General features: G+C 39.2%; 1 protein-coding gene across 3 annotated transcripts in view; it reads right to left on the reverse strand.

Annotated features, from left to right (window-relative positions):
* Positions 1 to 5,711: 5,711 nt before the first annotated feature.
* Positions 5,712 to 12,046, reverse strand: part of LOC515333 (ATP-binding cassette sub-family C member 4) — a 185,629-nt gene continuing 179,294 nt past the window's right edge. For all 3 annotated transcript variants that reach the window (XM_010810905.4, XM_010810904.4, XM_002691921.6), the window contains one exon: positions 5,712 to 7,490. In XM_010810905.4, coding sequence (XP_010809207.2) covers positions 7,383 to 7,490 — 108 coding nt within the window. In that variant the 3' untranslated portion in view covers positions 5,712 to 7,382. The remainder of the gene's footprint in view (positions 7,491 to 12,046) is intronic.

The raw sequence follows: 12,046 nt of genomic DNA on the forward strand, positions 1-12,046 counted from the left end.
TTTTCTGTTATCCTAGGCTACCTTAGAATTTCGAAATTATGAAGTTGAGAAGATTTATTCTCAGTTGTCTATTCATCCACCAAACATTTACTAGGCACCACACCCTCTATGTGACAGACACGGTGCTGAAAGATGTAATTAAAAACATGAATAGGGCACAGTTCCAAGACTTTTTCTCATGTGGTTTAGTGAGAAAACAGACCACATATGAATACTCATAGTCAGCGAAGGCTACATAATTTATAGGACAAGATCAAAATGAAAAGAACAGAGTCCCTTGTTCAAAAAATAAGTTTTCTCAGGACAACAGGACACTAGCCAAGCATGGTTCAGTTTAATGAGAGGTGCTCAGGATATTACAGAAATCTGAGTTACCTAGGATGATGATTGACCTTAAGTTGACTTCCTAGAAGATGTGACAACTGGGCTGACCCTAGAGAATGAGGATATCTCCCCTAGATGGAGCTTCTCTGTTTTTTAGACCATATAGTATTGAGGAGAATGACTAAGTCATCATTTTGACTTAAATGTTAAGTCACCAGCAGTTTTCTGTGACTGTACATCCTAATCACCAACCACTGGAGCTGTGACACATGCTGTGGGGGGACATGGAAACATGCTGCCCTGACCTCCCTTCAAGGACTTGTTGTCCAGCTGCTGGAAGTGCTGCCAGTGGGCAACCTTAAACCACCAGCCCCTATGGGGGCAGCTTCTGTGCAATGACCCATCCAGGTGAAGGTAAAAAGGCCTGGCCGATGGACGTGTCAGGATAACCCTGAAGAGCCATCTTCTCTTCAGAGCCCCCATGGGGACATCTAAGGTCACCTGGCCGGTGTTCCAGCTCAATTTTTTCCTCTGCTCTGTCCCTTCTGATTCCACCAGTGGTGATATTAGGGGTGCCCCTAATAAACATTCCAGCACTAAACTCTATCTAGTACATCCCAGAGAACCAATCTGCAACCAGTATCCAAAAAAATCCCAGTATTTGGGGAGGATTTTTATTTGACAATTATTGGATATTTACATACTTGTAACACTTTAAAATCCCAAAATAGAATACAGAGTGGTGGAAACAAGGACTTTGTGTGTTATGTGGTCCCTCTTTGGCTCAAAATTCTTAATTTGATAAGGATGAAAGCACATATGCCACATAGTTCGTGAATATTAATCTATGAATTTACTGAAATTTGAGGCAACATGCTAACCTTTTTAAAAAAAATTTGTTTTTGAGGGATGATGAAGTCTGTAACTTTTTAATGGAGAATATAAACGGGATAGACTAGAGATTTCTTCAAGAAAATAAGAGATACCGAGGGAACATTTCATGCAAAAATGGGCACAATAAAAGACAGAAATGGTATGGACCTAACAGAAGCAGAAGATATTAAGAACAGGTGGCAAGAATACACAGAACTATAAAAAAGATCTTCACGACCCAGATAATCACAATGGTGTGGTCACTCACCTAGAGCCAGACATCCTGGAATGAGAAGTCAAGTGGGCCTTAGGAAGCATCACTATGAAAAAAAAAAAAGGAAGCATCACTATGAACAAAGCTACTGGACAAAGTGATGGAATTCCAATTGAGGCCTTAGGAAGCATCACTATGAACAAAGTGATGGAATTCCAATTGAGCTATTTCAAATCCTAAAAGATGATGCTGTAAAACTGCTGCATTCAATATGCCAGCAAATTTGGAAAACTCAGCAGTGGCCACAGGACTGGAAAATGTCAGTTTTCATTCCGATCCCCAAAAAAGGCAATGCCAAAGAATGTTCAAACTACCGCACAATTGCACTCATCTCACACGCTAGCAAAGTAATGCTAGCCAGGCTTCTGCAAGCCAGGCTTCAACAGTACGTGACCCATGAACTTTCAGATGTTCAAGCTGGATTTAGAAAAGGCAGAGGAACCAGAGATCAAATTACAAACATCCACTGGATCATCAAAAAAGCAAGAGTTCCAGAAAAACATCTACTTCTGCTTTATTGACTACGTCAAAGCCTTTGACTCTGTGGATCACAACAAATTGTGGCAAATTCTTAAAGAGATGGAATACCAGACCAGCGGATCTGCCTCCTGAGAAATCTGTATGCAGGTCAAGAAGCAACAGTTAGAACTGGACATGGAACAACAGACTGGTTCCAAATCGGGAAAGGAGTATGTCAAGGCTGTATATTGTGACCCTGCTTATTTAACTTATATGCAGAATAGATCATACTGAATGCTGGGCTGGAAGAAGCACAAGCTGGAATCAAGACTGCCAGGAGAAATATCAATAATCTCAGATATGCAGATGACACCACCCTTATGGCAGAAAGTGAAGAACTAAAGAGCCTCTTTGACTAAAGTGAAAGAGGAGAGTGAAAAAGTTGGGTTAAAACTCAACATTCAGAAAACTAAGATCAGAGGATATGGTCCCATCATTTCATGGCAAATAGAAGGGGAAACAATGGAAACAGTGGGAGACTTTATTTGGGGGTGCTCCAGAATCACTGCGGATGGTGACTGCAGCCACGAAATTAAAAAGACACTTGCTCCTTGGAAGAAAAGCTATGACCAACCTAGACAGCATACTAAAAAGCAGAGACATTACTTTGCAACAACGGTCTGTCTAGTCAAAGCTCTGGTTTTTCCAGTAGTCACATATGGATGTGAGAGTTGGACTATAAAGAAAGCTGAGCACTGAAGAATTGATGCTTTTGAACTGTGGTTTTGGTGAAGACTATTGAGAGTCCCTTGGACTGCTAGGAGATCAAACCAGTCAATCCTCAAGGAAATCAGTCCTAAATATTCATCGGAAGGACTGATGCTGAAGCTGAAACTCCAATACTTTGGCCACCTGATGTGAAGAACTGACTCATTGGAAAAGACCCTGATGCTGGGAAAGATTGAAGGCAGAAGGAGAAGGGGACAACAGAGGATGAGATGGTTGGATGGCATCACCGACTTGATGGACATGAGTTTGAGTAAACTCTGGGAGTTGGTGATGGACAGAGAAGCCTGGTGTGCTGCAGTCCATGGGGTTGCAGAGTCAGACACAACTGAGCAACTGAACTGAACCGATTTCCTTTAGTGACACATACTGTACTTATTCAGTTTCAATAAATGAACTTCGGAGAATTAGGTCATTTGGAGACTAAACTGGGTTGATTATACGAACATGGATTTTGGAGTTTTGTTTTGAATTTGAACTGTCTCTGTTTTCCTCATTCCATGTGAAAGATTTCCTTGCTTTTAATAAAAGTTCATCCGTTCCCTGAAATACATTAGTGAAATTACAAAGAAATTTTCTCTTGAGATGTGGTATCCAGAATGTCATACACATTTCTAGGTAAAGACCTATTGAGAAAACACTACAAAATAGAATCATAGTGAAAGCCTGACTTACAAACACAGGTGCTCAATCTAACACACTCAAGCCCTAAGAATCTGAACATCTTTAAATTTCTCAGAATTCGATATGAAATAAATACTCAGATTTGAGAAGAGAGGCTTCTATTTATCTCTAGACAAACTATCCGAAAGAAAAACCCAGATTTTCATCAATTTACATAAGGTCATATGTACCTTATGTAAAGGTACATATTAATATTTAACTCACCAAATCATCATACTTAGTCTAAATCACTGCCTTGTGGAATTGACTTCAATTGTTTCTTCAGAAAACACATTTATGCTGTTATTGAAAGCAGTTAGCATTAGACTGACGTGCTTGTATCTTTCCTACTAGTGGAGATTAAAAAGGAGGGTGGGAGGAAACTTTTGGAGGTGATTGATATGTTTATGGCATAGATGGTGAGGTTGATTTCATTGAGTGTGTACTATCTTCAAACTTTTAAAGTTGTTTCCATTAACTATGTACAACTTTTGGTATGTCAATCATACCTCAATAAAGTGGTTAAAAAAAATAAAATCTAGAACCACTTGGACAGAATTGGAGAGACGAAGTAGGATTTACTTTGGTTGTTCAGACAAGATGCAGACCTTGAACTCTATTATACCAAGAGCTTCACATGAAGCCATTTGCTATGGGCTAGAAGACAACCGTTGTGCAGAGTTCATATTTTAACAACTCAGCAAAAATAACTCCTCAGGTATAGATTATTCACCTTTAGATGACCGGACCGCTGCATTTGAATGTGATTCTACAAGAAAAATGAGGCCGAGAACTTTCTTTTTAGTTAACTCAATTGTGATTTATGACATGCAACAAAGAAGTGAGGAAAAGAAATGAAGAGCCCAACCAATATCCACCTAACCCCACTCCCCCCAACAAGAGATTTTAAGTAACTCAGAAGCTGACTTTGAACACTATGATTCGATTGTAACTATGTCTGAACTTTGTGTAAAGGGAATCATACATTTTCTTTGGGGTCAGGCTTAAGTTTGTGTTGCACCTGTGTGGTTGATGTTCAACTGCTATCATTGCTGGGTGATATTCTATTACATCACAGCCCATTTTCCTTCTGCTGTTGAAGAGCATATGGATAATGTCTAGTTTGTGGCTACTAGGAATTAGGTTTCTAAGAACATCCTTGAACAAGTGTATATGTTTGGAGCAGAATTAATGGATCTGAGGGCGCACAGTATGAGTAAATGCTGTCAAGTTGTTTTCCAAAGTTTATGTCAACATATACTTTTTTGCACACACAGCAGTGCACAAGAGTTCCCACTGCTTCATCGGCACTCAATTCTTATTCTCAACCTTTTTAATTTTAGCTACTCTACTGGGTGTTTAGTGGTATCTTGTTGAGGTTTTAATTTGCATTTCCTTGGTAACTAATGAGACTGAGCCCTTTTGCAGTTTTTGGCCATTTGGATATTCTCTTCTGTGAAGGGCCTATTTGAGTCTCTTGTCCATTTCTCTAATTGGGCTTTCTGTGTTTTTCTTAATGAGTTTTAGGAGTTCTTTATTTCCTGTGTTACTGGTTCTCAGACGTTGGACTGCATCACAATCACCCTTAGGCCTTGTTAAGGCAACTGGGGACCACTGGTCCCCACCACCAGTGTTTCTGATTCAGTAGATACGGGACACAAGAATCAGCATTTCTAACAAGTTTCCAGGTGATGCTGCTGCTGCTGGCCTAATGACTACACTTTGAGAACATATATCCTGTAGGCAATTTAAATGTAGCAGCAGTAGGTTTCTTGTTAGTTTGGTGCAAAAATAAAAACCCCCAAACTCCAACAATTTAATACTTGATTCAATCTTGGGACCGGAGAAGGCAATGGCACCCCACTCCAGTACTCTTGCCTAGAAAATCCCATGGACGGAGGAGCCTGGTAGGCTGTAGTCCATGGGGTCGCTAAGACTCGGACACGACTGAGCAACTTCATTTTCACTTTTCACTTTCATGCATTGGAGAAGGAAATGGCAACCCACTCCAGTATTCTTGCCTGGAGAATCCCAGGGACGGGGGAGCCTAGTGGGCTGTGGTCTATGGGGTCACATAGAGTCAGACATGACTGAAGTGACTTAGCAGCAGCAGCAGCAATCCTGGGACATAAGCTATGATTTTCCCTTAATGGAAGGGATACAGCTGGGCTTACTTCAGTAGCAACTGTTTAAATCAGTGCCACCCACCTCTCGGCATAGAGCATCTGGTGTACGTTTAACCAAGAAGAGATGGGAACGGATCTCAAGGAAACACACAAGCTTTCAATAGGAAGGACATGAGTCAGACCTCTAAAAATGAAAACACAGATCGTTGGAGATGAAAAAATTTATTTCAACTAAATTTTGTTCCATTTAAAAAGTCTATAATGCCATTGAAGAAGAAATAAAATAGAAACATTTAACTGCCTTTAAAGATAAAAAAAAAACAAACACCCAAACAAACCTCTTAAGGCCAAATAAACACATACATATACATTTCAAATATTTCCACTGTTTTAACAAACCTCAATATTATCCTTGTTGTCATTTCAGTCTCCTGAAATAAGAACGATGACTACTACATAATTTTTGGACTAAACATTAACCGTATTCTTTCTAAATACAAACTACACTCAATGTATTTGGGAAGTTTGCTGAGTATGTGGTTTTTAAGGCTTGATTCTATGAAATATCTGTTTCTCTCTGGTAAAGAGTCCAAATACCAGCTATCAGAAGGCACATATATATATAAACATATGCAATTTGAGGGTGGTTATGCCTTATTGAGAGGTCATGAGAGTACACTTAAAACCAGGGCAGTAACTTTAGTAACTTGAAATCAATACACCATAGCCACCACCATGAAGAAAAGCTAAGGACCTACAGCTCAAATCAAGTACTGTAGGCCCCAGAAGTATTGTGGTTTGTTGATCTACTGATCTGAAAGATCTAGACAAAGTGCAATTAGTGGTCAGAAGTAAACTAACCTGGGCAGGCTCATGAAAGTGAACCTTCCTGATGCATCCTGAGAACACAGGGCATAAACGCAGTCAATGTAGGCAACGGCTTTCTATTTTCTCACTTTCTACTTTTCTCTTTCTATTTAGACAGGATTTCAATGATGGCTAAACCAAAAGGCTTATGTCAGTAGAGGGTCAATCGTCATGAGAAATCCAGATGAAATCACCACCACATACTCAGGAATTTCAGTTAGCAGCATGGCCTTTTTGAAATATCACCAAGCTGAATCTAAAACTGCAACAGGTATATCAAGTCAGAGCCATGGACTCTAGAAGCTGATCAATGATCACTCATGTGTCTATCATTATCAAATTCCCATAGAGTGGCAATTTTCTGAAAGCATTCCTTTCTCTTCCATCTCTTTTAGAAGATATAATGAAATACTGACCTTCATGTATTTTAACCATTTATCTTGGGGGGTGGGGAGGAGGGGCTCTCCTAGGTAACGCGTCCTATTGTAATTTCAACTAAAGTGTATTTTTTGTTTTCCCTATTTTGTACTAGCTTAATTAGAGGTCTTTGGTGGGGAATAGTGGATCCTACTTATGTTAAAGAAAGTGGTAAGGCAAAATGGCAACTTTCACAGAGTCTTCAAGTAAACAGAATCCCTGATATAACTAGAAAGGAATATGTAATTTGGGGACAGTAAAAAACATCTATGACAACTTTGTCTTACACCTTAGAAAATGTGCTTTGGCTCTGGAGTCTCTTTAAGGCACGAAACCTGGTAGACAGTTTTTATTGGTGGCCCGTACCTCTGATTTAGATAAGACAAAAATACTATTAACATATAAATAACAATAATAATTTTGTTAGGAGCCTGAAACCACTGGGTGAAGTTGCAGGAAAAAAATCCAAATAGACTAACAATATTCTATGTGTAAATATCTGCTGCTGATATAAAAATAAGTAAAATGTAGTTTACACAGTGCAAAAACTATTGGAAAATTGCCTCTGGAACAGACTTGACGTCATGGTAGAATCACAGTGCTGTCTCAAAAATCGTAAAGGCTGAGGGCTGTCCACTGGAAGCGTTCATAACCACATGGCCATTGTGAGTAATATCTGGATAATTCCTCTTGAAGTACACCTGAAAAAAAAGACAGGTATAAAAACATGTTTAAAAGTTTTCAAGTCCTCCTGCCTAGGGCAGTGCATTTCTCTGTCCACTTTTCATATGAAGCAATCACTAGCGGAGACACAATATTAAAAACCAGGGATGTATTTATTCTATGGAGGAAGTAGCCCCATTAAAACCCTCAGTGGGGCTGGGCTTAATGCCAAACAACCTGTAGGTCCACTACAGTTCTGATTATTCTGATCCACAGATATGCTTTATCAGTACATTAAATTGATAAGCAAAATCATCTTACTGACTCAAAGCCTGGAGAGAAATTAAAAACGTGACAAAGAGGCTGGGAATCTAGCGTCTGCATGAGGCTTTCTCATTTTCACACATAAAATGAGCACAATCGATTTGGATGTTAATATCAGGTTGTAATCCCTATATTTTATAAACTCTGATTGACAAGCATTGAAACGCTGGCGTATATGTATGAAATATCCTGGCGTTTAATTTGTGCGGCAAAGCAGTTATAGAGCCTATAGAAATGTGATCTGTGGATAGTGGGTCCCAAGAATGAAAAGAGAATCAAAAGCTTTAACAATGACTCAACCAAGCAACTTCTCTAAAATGCAAGATGATACCAAATAATACGACAGTTCTTTGCCAGGCCTTTGAGTTCTTGAATTCTACCAATTTCTGGCTGAACTGGAAGAGATACAGGTTTTCTGATAAATGTATAATCAGAACACAAAGGAAATGAAATGCTGTCAAGTTTCTCTGTTCCACAATCATCACTTTTTAGTAGCTGTATCGTATCTTGGTTCCTTGACGGATACACATAACAAAATGAAATAATGTCAAGACTTGTGAGCTCTTATCTCCAAATGTGTTTAGGTGAAAAAGGGCTTCAAAAGTAATTTTTTTCCTCCAACGAAGAATGTGAAAAGTTTTGTTTAAGTCTTTAAAACAGAAAATGCACCATCTAGCTGAGGCTGACTTGTGTCACATGCTGGGTCGCTTAGACACACGATTCTTACTAAACCTCACTCTAAGTCCATTTGTGGATGCTGTCAACAAAGTTATCACGAGAGATGGTGGGCTTCATATTTGAAACAGAAAAGCTCTGAGACACCTACTTTCTTATTAGGTGTACCTTTTCTCTTATTGCCTGCATACTTGCTAATCTCAAAACCACACTGCATATGAAATGCTGTATATTAAAATATCACTTGAGAAAAAGAAGAAATTCTCCAAGAATGCTTGGACCCCACTGGGTAAAATCTGAACCTATTTCCATTATAATATAAGTATCTAAAAGTAAGGGTCTTGGGGGGGCCTAACTGCACTTCATCTTCCTCTGCAATTTTTACAAAAATTGCCATACTTGAGTTGTTATATATTTATGTACAATACTGTTAGTGAAACTAAAAACAGCACTCCCTCAAAGGAAATTAGTTTCAATTTCTAATGCTTGACACACCACCCCCATCAACTGGTTCTTTCTCCAAACCACTTGTCAATGTCACTTTTTATTAAAAAATTTTATTAGCAATTTTTAACCAAAATGGTCTAAAATACTTGAAACCAAATGAAAACAAGCTTCCTGTGTGCATAAGCTCCTTGATTTGATCTTTGTCTCATCTGTTACCCTGGTGGAGCCCACACTCTGACAGCAGGAGTGAGAGAAGGCATCCTTTTCAGGGTGGGTTATGAAGGGAGTTGAGATGACTGAACGCTTGTCAAGCAGAGTCCTTGTGGATGGGCTGAGCCTGGGATGGAAAAGCCCAGTCTCACCTCTCTCTCCTGGGACCACTGCTGACCCTGGAAAAATCACTTAAGCTCTCTCCACATCGGCTGCCTACTTTGTGAAATGAGACAACGACCTACCTCATATGAACTAATTGATGGCTACAAACTGCAGGATGAAAACAGGGTAAGCTAAATGTTGGGTGTGATTACGATGGCGCTCAGAGACATGGCCCCTTAGCCCACGGAAAGTAGCAGCATCATCTGGTTTGAACAATGAAAACAAAACATCTAGGAGTCCCTTGGTGAATCTTCTGATTTTATCGTCACAGTAGGGCAGGCTTGCAGTTGAAACACAGTTGAATCAATAAATATAGTAACCCAAGAGGCAGTAATCCAGGGCTTCCCTCATAGTTCAGTTGATAAAGGATCCTCCTGCAATGCAGGAGATCCTGGTTCAATTCCTGGGTTTTGAAGATCCCCTGGGAAAGAGAAAGGCTACCCACTCCAGTATTCTGACCTGGAGAATTCCATGGACTGTATAGTCCATTGGGTCGCAAAGAGTTGGACACGACTGAACGACTTTCACTTTCAGGAGGCAGAAAGGTAATTAAAAGACTTAACACTTTCTAACCTGTGACTTTGAGAAGTTACCTAGGCCCTTCTGCCTCAATTTCTTGATCTGAGGAAAAATACTACCAGATCAAAATGGTTTTAATGAAGATTAAAAAGACACAATGCCAAAGAAGTTCAAATTCAGGGCAAGCAAAACCTTAAGGCCAGTGAGTGCTGGGTTTCTTGAGACTTTTCATGTCCTACTCAGGTTTGGTTCATTAGACATCCTCCAATGTAGGTTGAAACAGTGTTTCAACTCCAACATGGAAACAAAGCTATAAACTCTCTCATGCATGGCTAAAGGTCAGCAATGGATGGTTCAAAAATATAGAGTTAGGAGTCAAGACTCTGTCCATTCATTCTCACTGAACCACTTGGCCCTAGTTTAACCTCAGCCACCCTCTAACTCCTCATCTTTAAGTCAGGTATAATGTTAGTACACATCCTGGCAGGTGTATTATCAAAGTTATCTGGAGAATTAGAGAGGATTTCTTCTTTTCATTTAACAGAATTTTGGATTTCCTCTCTTATCCTCTCAGAAGCAAGGACACTGGAGATTAAAAAGTAAGCCCAATATATGATGAAATCAGGAATGATTTGAAATCACAAATGACAAAATATCTGAATGAACTGCCTTATGCAACTGGATCCAATGGGCTGCAGCCAGCCAGACAGAAGGTACCTAAAGAGAACAGATCTGAGAAACAATGGGAGAGCAGGTCTCCAACCACCTGGTGAATTCCAAGGTGCCAATGAGGAATCATAGAGAATTGCTGTCTTTGCCTAAAGCATGTCCTAGGTGAGGTCCTAGGACAAGAGAGATTCTGAAATACAATCAGCATTGTAGCTGCCCAGCTCTATAGGTTAGGGAAAAGTTCAGGCTAAATGAGTATGTATTCTCAGTTTCTCTCTAGCACACACATGCTCACTGTCTTAATCTGGGTCATGGGGAGCGCTTCTATGTTAAAAGCAGAGGGAATTCCCTTAAGTCTGAAATGATGCGCTAGCCACAACTATCCAGCAAATATATGGTCTTAAAATAACAGAATTAAAAAGTGAGTAGTAGCAATAATAATAAATAAAAGGTAATACAGTTTGTAAAACAAAAAAAAAGGAAAAGGAACAGGATAAGCACATGATGGATGAAAGAAATACTCACTGAACAGACAAATATTATGAAAAAAATAATGTATTGAAAGAAAATGTAGTAGGATAATCAACCGGTAAACAACAGAGATCTGAGTACATTGAAACATGCAATAGTAACAAAAGATGAAACATGACAAAGTGAAAGGGAAGATAAAAGTAGTGAATGGAAAATCGGGGCTCTGAAACAACCTAGAGGGGTGGGATGGCGGGGAGGTAGGAGGGAGGCTCAAGAGGGAGGAGACCTACGTATGCCTATGGCTTATTCACGTTGATGTTTTGGAGAAACCAACACAATACTGGAACGCAATTATCCTTTAATTAAAAATAAGTTTAGAAAAGAGAAAGCAAAAAAAACAAAAGAAAAAGAAAAATGATAAATACTTTTTAGCCATTAAATAATGAGATAACTATACACATAGATAGTAATAATGAAAAAAGGAACAGCTATCATTGTGCTTAAAAACAGGAAGGCCAAATATGCACAAGTTCTTACTGGTACACAGAACAAGTCAACAGAACAGTCAAAAATGGTACTGGGGCTCCACCCTGGGAGAGGAGCCCTGTAATGACAGGAATGGTAAAGTGAGTTTTTAATTTATTAAGTAATTTTATAAATAAAATTTTAAAACTTTAAGATTTTAAAATGTAAGATTTTTGAATTTTGTAGCATTATATCATTTCTTTAAAAACTGATTATTAAAAATAAAATTTAATTATTTTCTGATGCTACTCAGAAGAACTGTGGGCACATTTTCTTATTGTTGGGAGCTAAGGGTTCAATATACACCCTTTTAAAAAGTGATCCCACTTTTATATTACAAAACACTCTATATTTTCAAAGCGCTTAAGCACCTGCTCTCTCATTTGATCCCTGTAATAAGGGAAGAAGCCGGCAGGGCTGTAATCCCTGCCCTACACACAGGTGAGGACCTGAGGTTCAGAGGCCTTGGGGGACACAAGGCTACATGGATGCTAAGTGCCAACTCTATCTGTTCAGACTGGTCCAGGCTCCTAGATCTAGGATATGACATTTCATAACTTTTGGGTTGTATCTGGTGATAACATGAATA

Source organism: Bos taurus, chromosome 12 (assembly GCF_002263795.3).
Source record: "Bos taurus isolate L1 Dominette 01449 registration number 42190680 breed Hereford chromosome 12, ARS-UCD2.0, whole genome shotgun sequence".
Lineage (NCBI taxonomy): Eukaryota > Metazoa > Chordata > Mammalia > Artiodactyla > Bovidae > Bos > Bos taurus.